At 34.9% G+C, this 10,754-nt stretch overlaps 1 protein-coding gene across 8 annotated transcripts; it reads right to left on the bottom strand.

The window, feature by feature from the left end:
- Positions 1 to 6,000: 6,000 nt before the first annotated feature.
- On the bottom strand, positions 6,001 to 10,510 carry LOC120165514 (serine/arginine-rich-splicing factor SR34-like). Of its 8 annotated transcripts, XM_039175022.1 has the most exons (15): positions 10,431 to 10,494; positions 10,206 to 10,311; positions 9,583 to 9,648; positions 9,410 to 9,484; positions 9,204 to 9,306; positions 9,068 to 9,114; positions 8,904 to 8,961; positions 8,707 to 8,756; positions 8,535 to 8,591; positions 7,993 to 8,102; positions 7,834 to 7,914; positions 6,628 to 6,661; positions 6,412 to 6,460; positions 6,306 to 6,357; positions 6,001 to 6,159 (listed from the first exon to the last, which is right to left on the bottom strand). In XM_039175022.1, exons 2-15 carry the CDS (start codon positions 10,290 to 10,292, stop codon positions 6,156 to 6,158), a joined length of 873 nt encoding a protein of 290 aa, XP_039030953.1. In that variant the 5' UTR covers positions 10,293 to 10,311; positions 10,431 to 10,494; the 3' UTR covers positions 6,001 to 6,155. The 8 variants fall into 8 exon arrangements, with proteins under 8 accessions (XP_039030953.1, XP_039030949.1, XP_039030950.1 ...); XM_039175018.1 differs by having other exon boundaries at positions 6,312 to 6,359; positions 7,816 to 8,102; positions 10,431 to 10,496; XM_039175019.1 differs by having other exon boundaries at positions 7,816 to 8,102; positions 10,431 to 10,496.
- Positions 10,511 to 10,754: the final 244 nt, after the last annotated feature.

Raw genomic sequence — 10,754 nt, 5'->3', positions numbered from 1 at the left:
ATATCAAGTAAATTTTACTTGTTTGGTGTCGGCTGCAAAAGGGTTAGTAGGAAGGGAAAAATAAATATAATGAAATGGTGGCTTAGAAATAGAAAGAAGAGAAACAAAAGGGTTACTTACACAAGTCACTTCACAACCTTCTATCACCACAATCAATTTAAACGGCATACTTGAATTGCTTGGTGATGATAATTGTTGATGAGTGCATCAACTTCTTTCTTTTCTTTTCTTTGCTTTTCTTCTTTTTGAGTGCTGGATTTTCTTTCTTTCTTTTGGAGTGCTTCAATTTCTTTTCTGATTTTCTTTTTCTTTGACTTTGCACTTCTTTTTTGTATTTTCCTTTTTTTTGTTGTTGCACGTTGCTTTCTTCCACCAAAGCTCTGATTACCGCTTGATGTAAGGCACTTCTGATGCCTTAACAAATTGATTGTGGATCTAGGAAGGAAACAAAACAACCTGCAAAGTGAATAGTTCAAAACAGAATGGTTAAGGGTGGTAAACGTATGGGTGATTAGGTGGGTTGTTTAATTGAGAGATGGAAACGGAAGATGGTTGATATGGCTATGGTTATGGTTTATGAAACAAATGGATGATTGTGAGGATAGTATCTAAAAGAAGACTCAAAGAATAACCAATGCTATATAGAGAAAAGACCCAGACTTTATATTGCTTCTTTAAGGGGTGGTAAGAAGTACTTTGACCCACTAGTTATAAAGAACTAGGAACCAGAAGTATCAAGGTGAAAAGAGAAGGGGTTGACGCCACAAGTATAAATTATACTTGATAAGTCGATAAAAAGTCACCAGGACTTAAGGAAGAGAATAATCTCACTTTAATTAAAACAAAGGTCTGATTACAAATGATGAATGCTTTCCTATTTATAGGAAATGGAGAGACATGGCCGAATAATTACAAGGAGATTCGGCCAGCCTTGTGCCTTCCTATAGAGACATAATTTAATGCTAAATAGAGATGACGGTTCAGTTTAAATGGAGGGTAATAACCCTTGGCCGAATAGTTCTTGTGTCACTTCATGTTGGCGCCAATTTGGATGGTAGTTGATGGTTGGCCGAATAGAGAGAGAACTCTTCATCTTGGCTCCTAAATGAACCACATGCAAGGCACATGGGGCTGATCACATGCAAAACACATGGGTTGGCCGAATAGGGAGAGAACTCTTCATCTTGGTGCCTAAATGATCCACATACAAGGCGCATGGGGGCTGGTCATATGCAAGGCACATGGGTGTTCTAGGAAGCCTTGTGCATGGAATGATGGCTGGTCATGTGCTCTCTCTCTTGGGCGTGCATGTGTCTCCTTCAAGCTAGCTTGAGTTGTGGAGCTAGCTAACAAACATGGGCTGTTTCTGAACAAGCTTCCTAGCTAAGTCCTTGTGAGCTCCTTAACATTATGTTCAGCTACATTCAGCTACCTTTGACATCACTTTTGGCAACTCAGCTCCAAATAGTCCAACTAGCTAAGTTTAGCTAGCCTTAAGCTCCTCCAGCTGAATCAAGCTTCCCTTAGTGTTCCATGAGCTGCCTTATACTTTGTAAGTTGTTTGTGAGCTGCATATGACGTCCAAATCATTCACCAAGCTACCTCAACGTGCATCATGCTCCAATGTACCTACATGTGCAAGGAAACAAGGTAATTCCATGGTATTGAGCTGATATGAGCTAAATACCTTGCTGCAATGTTTGTTTATGGTAATATGAGCTAAGTTTGAAAGTCATGAGCTAATTATATCATCTCATAATATGTATAAGATTATGCATGAGGCTTAAGAGCTAATATGAATGCATATGAACTAACGAAATGCATTATAAGTATGTTGCCTTGATGTATATATAATAATCATGCTTAATATGATTATAAAACTATTCTATCATGTTTAACATATTAAAATAACAATGTGCAAGTTGTGTTCATACTTAGTTATTCTTTAACTTCATAACTAATATCCTAAGCATGATATGTATTATAATAGTATATATAATAAGGCTAGTATAAAGTGAATGCATTATAAGGATGTTCAAGAATACTCCCTTTATAGTTGAAAACGTGCTTGTATCACATACTTTTAAAATATATTAAAAAAAAAGTTAGTGGTGTATTTTGATGTGTTGCATTAGTGGTGTGTTTCAGTGTCGGCGTTTACCATAAAAAATTTCTTTAAATTATAATATATACTATCTTTTGTGCTAAAATAAATTGAAAGTGCATATTATGATTTAAAAATATCAAGTGCAGTATTAACACTAAAGAAAAAATAGGTTTAATGGTATAAAAAGTTCTCAATTTTTTTTCAAAACATTTATGTGGATTTCGAATAATTTTTATATTTAATATGACCCTCAAACTCAAGAAAAAAAATCAATGTGGCCCTTTGATTAACAGTCTCTGTCATTCATTGTTGCTATGCTGACGTGACGGTTCATAGTGGCAAATAAGGTTGTCCATAGTGATTAATAATGTGGCAGATTAATTAAATTAATTTTTTTTATTTCAAGGGTCAAATTGATTGTTTAAAGTTTAGGAGTTCATTTAATTTTTTAGAAAAAATTACTTTAAATTTAAAATTTAAAATATAAAAACATCATGATATTAAAAATATAAAAAAATTTAAAATATATATTAAAAATATTAAAAACTATATTAAAATTTTATAATCTATCACAAGTTATAAAATAATAAATTATTCATTGTTAAAAAATTAAAATATGTTTTAAAAGTATATATTATACATAATATATACATGAACATATAGTTTTATTATCAACGCTTATACAAAGTATTTTTATTAGATCAATCAAAATTTACGAATTTTATATCTAAATATAATTAAGAATCACAATAATTTTTTCATATCAATACATCTATCTAATCATATTTCGAACAATTATAAGGGATATTCACAAAACCTTCGCATAGTATAATAAGCTAATATACAAAAGCAACATTTAAAAATTGTCTAAATTTATTTTTAAATAATTTATATTTTATTATTATATAGCTTGTAATATATTTTTACTTTTTAATAGCCTTTTTAGTTATTTTAATATATATATATATATATATATATATATTATTTTTTAGTAATTATTTTTTCTATTTTTTGTATTTTCTATTTAATTTTAAATTTTTTTTTAAATATTTCAATATTTTTATATTTAAAATGTAAAATAATTTTTTAAAAGATTAAATAAGTCTGTGAATTTAAAAAAACTAAATAGACCCTTGAACTCAACTAGAAAAATATATTTAGCTCATTTATCACGTTAATAGCCAGTGTAAACCACTACATCAACCACCATATACATATAAACATTTTGAACGGCTACAACATCATTAGTCACATTAGATTTTTTCTTAAGTTTAAAAGTCAAATTGAGTACAAAAAATAATTCAAGAATCATATTAATTTTTTCCAAAAATATTTGAAGACTCAACTGGCGGTCAACGGGTCCATCTAACTAAGCATTCACACAGGTGGACAACGATAATGATGTGTCACTATCTTATTGATGTGTATTGAAAAGAATGACTTTGTATTGTAATTAAACAAAATCTTATTTAAACCATTATTTGACTATAAAACAGAAATGGTCGTGGTTTTCCAACAAACAGAAGGTTGGTACTGTTTCTTTTCCTATAAGTCGTAGGGTCACATGCATTGATGATTACGTGATGATTTTGTTATTTGCTGCTTCTTGTTTTCTCACATCACATGGCTATAAAACTTTGACTTCAGTTTCACCATTGGTGTACGTACAGAGTGAGAGAGGTGGATTTCTTAACAAGTTCATTGCTATGCTTGTAGTTAGTCACCATGTTCGTCTTTCAAGCTTTAAGCTCGTTTAGAAACGGAAGTAAACAAAGTGAAACCAAGCTCCCACCCGGTCCACGGTGGCTGCCGATATTCGCCAACCTATTCGATCTTGAAAGAACAGGACCTCATCTTCTGTAACCGAACCGTCGTCCGAGCCTGCCGATTCAATGAATTCGGGCTCTCGTTTATACCCGTTTCGCCACTTTGGAGAACTCTTCACAAAATCTGTGCTATCCATCTTTTCTCTAGTCTAAAACTCGATGCCAACCAATACTTCCGTCGGGTGAAGACCGAAGAACTAATTGAGAATGTTCGCAAAAGTTGCCCTAAAGGTGATGCCATTAACATCGGCCAAGTTGCTTTTGATGCCACGATTAATTTGCTGTTCAACACCATTTTTTCAGTGGATTTGGTCGACCCGAATTCATCTCAGGCTCGAGGATTCCGGCAAACATTTTGGGATATCATGGAAGACGCCGGGAAACCTAACTTGGCTTATTATTTCCCTTTGCTTAGAAAGATCGATCCACAATGTATACGGCGTCGGATGACGGTTCATTTTGGAAAGCTGCTTACTCTTTTCGGCAATATGTTCGATGAAAGATCTCAATCAAGAAAATCCAACTGTTTTAATGCGTCGAATGATGTTTTGGACACTCTTATTGATATTGTAGAATACTGGAGTGAAATCAAATGAATACCCTAAAAAGGATTGCTGCAAACCAGGGTAACAAAAAATTCCACCTTTCAAAATATCCGACATTTCCAAATGCTTTAGTGATCAACATAGGAGACACTATAGAGGTAATTATTAATTGAATGGAGAAATGGGACCAGCACCAAGCCTGATTTCTCCACAAACTCCACCGCTGTTCGAGAGAATAGGCGTTGTCGATTACTTCAAAGTTTTTTTCTCCCGCGAGCTCCTTGGAAAATCCTACTTGGATACCTGAAGGCTGCCTTCGAACCTGTAGTTTTAAACGTTTAAATATTTCAAAAGATATATATTAGCATTCCAAAATTAATAAATTCTAAACATTAGTAATTGCATTATAAACAGATAACGCAGAGGTGTATAGCATTCCACGCCCATTTCTGTTTTATAGTTGGATGATGGGTTAAATAAGGTTTTGTTGCAATACATAACCAAGTAGCATATTTAGCTTGGAGGCAAGGGCTATCCCATTTCAAGCCCTTGCCCTAGGATCAAGTCCCCTTCTACGGAAGTAACAATATTTTATTTATTCTTTCCAACACGCACCAATAGGAGAGCAACACGTGTTGCTCTTTTATTGGTACAAAATTTTAATTAAAATTAAATTAAAAAAGACTGATGTGTCAATTCCACGTCAGCACATTTTAGTGATGTGAAAATATCACGTCATCATCATTATCCACATGTGAATACTTAGTTAGATGGACCCATTGAACGTCAGTTGATTGTCGGTTTTCATCTGACGAGGGGGACTTATGCCTCATATTTAAACGTTGTGGGGGACAAATACTCCAAAAAAACAATTTGGACAAAAATGCATATACTGTCAAACGTTAGAGGCATTTGTTTGCATTATGTCAATCATGTATATCCAACTTATTGGTGAATCAACTTTCTCAACCCAATTTATTTCATTCATAAATAATAAATCCTTGATTTTCCTTTAAAAAATCTAATACCTTATACCACTAGACCAACTTATTGTTGGTGAATGACTTCAGACTTTATTCCACCCAAAACATAACTTACATCTAATTCAATTACTTATAAACTCTATCCCTAATTACAATTACATTTAGATTCAAAATTATAGGATTAAATGGACCTGATTTTCGCCAATTATTTTAAGGCATTTTTGTTATGTTCCCAAAAATGCTTAAAGAATTGTCCTCGGGGATGAAAGATTTAACATTGCCACACAGATGATAAATTCTTGTCTAATCCATGAGCACGACATGAAGCCATGGCCACACCATGGAATCATCAATCAACAGAGACCGGACGAAAGGAGAATCATGGTCCTCCACCGTCCACCTTTTGGCAGTTGACAATTGTCATCTCAGTAGCCCTCATTAAGGCAACTTTGGATGGAGCTTGAGTCCCATTTTTTATCTAATGGAAATGGTTCTCATTAGAGAAAATTTTATACTTCAGCCGTTCCAAACAATAGCAATGGAGTTGAACAATAGTAAAATGGTTCAAACAAAAGCAAACTTTAGCCATGTATGTAATCCGGCATAATTGGTACACTTTCAATAAGAGTTTTTTTCCCCCACTGCTTTAACTAAAATTTCATAGGATCTCCATCAGCCAACTCTGCAAGGTAACCTACCTGTCAAATAAAAATGAGACAAATGGATGATAAAGAATTGGTCAGAGATTACCAAATCTATATTATAGCCTACTTGACCAATGAAATCAACATTCTTTTTTGTTTATTTGGCAATATAATGAAATCAACATTAGAGAGATCAAGACTCAGACCTGGATAAACTCTTGCTCCTACTCCTGCTTCTACTCCCACTTGGACCCCTGCTAGCGCTACGTTTTTTAGGACTCCTGCTAGCACTACATCTTTCAGGACTCCTGCTAACACTACGTCTCTTAGGACTCCTGCTCCTTCCTTTTGCACGCTGCTCAGAGAAATGTAAAATATATAACAAAATATCCAATAAAAAGGAGAGAATAGCAACCAAGGTCAGATTAGATTATGAACTTTTGACTTGACAAACTGCGCAGTTGAACAGAACAGAAACCTATTTGAACTTTTGACTCAACTATATGTGCAAAATGAACTTACAGAAGGCAAAGGAGATCTGGATCTTGATTGAGATCTGCAAAAGTTCCAGAAAGAACCCAAGTTTAAAATTCAGCATGTTCCTTTTTAACAGCTTTTATAACCAAGAGCCCTCGATGCCCCTTCCACGTCAGAATCACCACATTCAAAAGGAAAAAAAAGGAGAAATGCATAGATCTATAGCAGTTAAATAAGGAAACAAAGAATAAGACCAACCCACAAACCTGCCTACATCATAAGGAATCAAACCCAATCTAGCATAATGAAATCCTTAAAATTTAAATTTAAAATTTTAATATTTTGACACCAGTGGATATAGAATGAGCAAGTTCCAGTGCTACCGAAATCCATAGTCAACCCACATAGCATGTCCTATTAACTTGGCAAATAGCTCAAAACTGATTACTTGGAAATCCCAGTGCATTTACTTCACTGAAATCCAGCTCTACTATTGCAATTCCTTGAAAAGAAATCCAGCTCTATTATGCAGTCCATTGACTCCTTTGTTACCAATCTAGCACCCATGGACATTTATGATGCTATGTAAATTAGACAAGGTACAGGAGTGAAGGTTTTTAAGCTGTCCATCTAAAAAACAGCATACCTGCAACCATACGAGTTGCATGCAATTTGAAACATATCCCCCACAAGATCCCAAAATCCAATCCCCAGATTGCTGCAAATATCCGTATCTAAAAGACAAACATGGCAATTTCATGACAAAAGAAACAATATGTAGTTCAATAGCTGGGATTCAAGTTGACAACCAAATGAAGTTGATTCCAAAATGCATACGGTGAACCAAAAAATTCCATCATGTTATCACACTAAATATTCATTCTTCACAATGAGTTAGTCCAGCTCTTCGGCTTCCCAAAGAAGCTGCAGTTAATGCATTGCAATCTCCATATTCATTTCAAGATCCAAAAGTACCAAAACCTTGAATTTTCAAACCCTATACTTTTCTAAGACATATGATTCATTTTAAAGTGATTCTTCAAATGCAGACAAAAGTCAACTGCAAGGCCTAAGTCTGACACATTATCGATGAGGACAAGACCACGGGCAAGTAGAGGAAATTAAAGTAAAACTAATAACAACCAGGAACAATACCAGATACCATTATCCTTGATACAGCAATAAAGTGCAGGAAAAAAGCATGTTCAATGGGAAGGGGGAAACCAAGTGTACCCTGACAAAGAGCGAGACCTTGATGCAGAGCGAGATCGAGGAGACCTCGATCTTGACTTTTCAGGAGACTTGCGTGAAGGTTTGGTTGTAGGAGATTTGCTGCATAACAATTTCAAGGTTAACAAGTAACTTTTAAGCCATAAATAAAATTTCACATCCCAAAGCATAAGGAAAAACCTGCGGCTCTTGCTCCGACCACGAGAGCGGCTGCGACTGCGGCTTCTTGAGACAGAACGACCACGGCTAAGGCTTCTAGAGGAATCTCTCTTAGAATCATATTCCTTAACCTAAAGGTAAAAAGCTTTAGTAAGAAAACTGGAAAATAATAGGAAAAAGGTCAAGAACTATTCCAAAATTGCCCACATCAGCTTTTATTACACATGTCACTTACCAGGTGTCTCAGACTGAGAAAAAGGCCACATCATCAATGTTAATGACACTTAACAGTCAACCTTTAAACTTAATGGTTAAAGCGCTTAATTGATGAATTTTGCCAGTTGGAGGACTCAATTGAGTGCAAAAAGTTGCAAGGGGCTTAATTGATTTTTTAGAATAGTTTGATGGCTATCTAGACCTTTTTCCAAAATAATAATAGTTAAAAAAGGAGAAATAGCATCAAAAGAGTAAACAAGTAAACTAAGCCTTAGAATCGTATATGTTGGTTGGAAAATTGAATAATATTCCTTCAGTTTCTCAAAGACTAAGTTGAGATCATATACCCGAACATAAGCCCGAGAAAAGGCATTCCGAAATTCAGAGTCATCCAGTTTCTTGATCTGCAAAAGGAGATGACGAAATGTTATACATGATCATAATTACACAGTGACATTAACTAAATTATGACAAGGTATTCCATGCAGAACAAGAGTTAAACAAGGAAAGGTAACTTACAGCATACTTCATGTCATCGTAGTTGGTGTAATCCACAATCCCCGATGTCCCTGATTAAAAAAAAACTTCATCAGTAAGCCTACTGTTATTAAGCGGTTTAATTTTCATATAAGAAAACAGAAAAGACTAATTTATATAAAATTACACATAAAAGCTAAAGGATCAGCCAACCATGAATATCAAACATAGTGTCTTACCACCACCATCGCGAAAAACTTGGGAGAAACAAACATCCCCAGCTCGACGCATGTGATCCTGAGTTTAATACACCACAATAAATATTTGTTTCAATATCCTCTATCATGGGTTACTCCTTTTATTGGATTTGGTGGCTGAAAATTTTAGCAAAATCAGCTTTTACCTTAAGATCCTGCCATGAAGCAGAAGATGGCAACCCAGTGACTAACACTGCACATCATAGCAATCCATTGAAAAAAATTCATAAGTAGCCTAAAATATATAGCACAAGGATAAAGGGACTTAAAAAGATAACAAACCACGAAATTCAGAACGTTTGGATGGTCCACGTCCACGCCCCCCACCATAACTGCTGTGACGATCTGAGGACGAACGGTCACGACCGCCATGTGCAAGTTCAACCTGCAATTAATTAATAAGATGAGAAGAGAGCTTATAAAGCAAAGTTCAAGACACAGCGACTAGATGCAAAATAAAACCTAAACATGCAAGAAAAGGAAATGACCCGCAAACGCTGTCCTCCAAAATCATAGCCATCACGACCACGAATTGCATCTTCAGCATCTCGAGCCTCTTCAAACTAGGAAAAATGTAACATCAAGAAAAGAAACAAAATCCCAAAAAAAACAACCCCCACCCTAGCAGCCACCGCACCAAAAGATCATCACCTTAACTCACCTCAACAAAAGCATAACCAGGAGGTCTTGGTGGAATCTTCAAGTCAATATGGGCTATTGGGCCATACTGCAAAAAAACAAAAATATAAGATTTTAAGCTTACAGAAAACTTACTAATCTAAGGAAGGCATATCATGAGATTCACTGAAACCCATATCAAGCAAGCCAAACTCAATAAAAGAAATAACAGCGGTTCCACACCATAAATTCAAAAGAAACAACTTTTTTCACAAATATACTCAAAGAAGCATGCAAGTAAAAGACGACCAGAAGTATAGTACCAGAAGTATAACTACATTTGGGTTTTCCTTACATATTGGTAACACAACTTTTTGTTGATTACTCGTCATCTTTACTTGCAGTCTTCACAATGTTCCCTAAACATATAATCCTAAGTACAGAATTCAAACCATAAATCCTCAAATTTTGCATCTTAAAGTTCAAAGTTCCACATAAGACAAATTGTTTGCTCCTAATCTGCTCCAAACAAGTACTTCACAGTCAAACATCAAAATTAACGTATTTTCTGAGAAGAAAATTTTCCGCCTAAAACAATGAAGACCTGATTATATGATTGCAAAAAATTAATAATAACAGGAACGATGAAATTTTCGAAAGTATAACCTTGTAAAATAAATCCTCCACTTCCCTCTCGCGAACATCACCAGGAAGATTTCCAACATAAAGAGTCCTGCTAGAACGGCTACTCATGTTCTCTTTCTCTTCCCTGAAAAATACAGAAGACAGACAAAAGGAATTTTCTAGAGAAGTCCTTTGGGTTTAAATAATAAAGCGAAAGATGCACTGATTTAGGGTTTGAATTACCTGCGATAAGATATGTCTTTCCCCCGAGATGGAGATCTCCGTATACGAGATTGTTTAGGGTTTTGAAATTTGAAGGAGACGAAAGTTAGGCGAGAAAACAAGACAAATATTTGGGTGGGGTAAGGTTACCGTGTAGTGCGTATACAGAAGATTTTGTGAGCTCGCTCGCAATCAAGTGAATGAAAATCTCTGCTTTTTCAGTTTAGCTGTCCACTTGTATTTATTGAGAAAAATGCTGACGTATGCTTTTTGAGTTTTTTCCCAACTCATATCGGACTTTAATTAATTATTCTTATTAATACAACAACAACAAAATCATATTTCCATATGTTATGGGTAAGGGGAGGT

The sequence above is a fragment of the Hibiscus syriacus genome, unplaced genomic scaffold (assembly GCF_006381635.1).
Source record: "Hibiscus syriacus cultivar Baekdansim isolate YM2019G1 unplaced genomic scaffold, ASM638163v2 tig00111582_pilon, whole genome shotgun sequence".
Taxonomy (NCBI): Eukaryota; Viridiplantae; Streptophyta; class Magnoliopsida; order Malvales; family Malvaceae; genus Hibiscus; species Hibiscus syriacus.
The sequence above is the reverse complement of the archived record's forward strand: the minus strand, read 5'-3'. Positions and strand labels throughout refer to the sequence as shown.

Excerpts from the sequence above, each read along its gene's own strand:
- LOC120165514 (XM_039175016.1), bottom strand. The coding sequence starts at position 10,292 with ATGAGTAGCCGTTCTAGCAGGACTCTTTATGTTGGAAATCTTCCTGGT. Across the intron at positions 9,115-9,203 it reads CAAACGTTCTGAATTTCGTG|TGTTAGTCACTGGGTTGCCA; the intron begins GTTTGTTATCTT and ends TATGATGTGCAG. Across the intron at positions 8,103-8,534 it reads TTTCTCGGGCTTATGTTCGG|GTTAAGGAATATGATTCTAA; the intron begins GTATATGATCTC and ends TTTTACCTTTAG.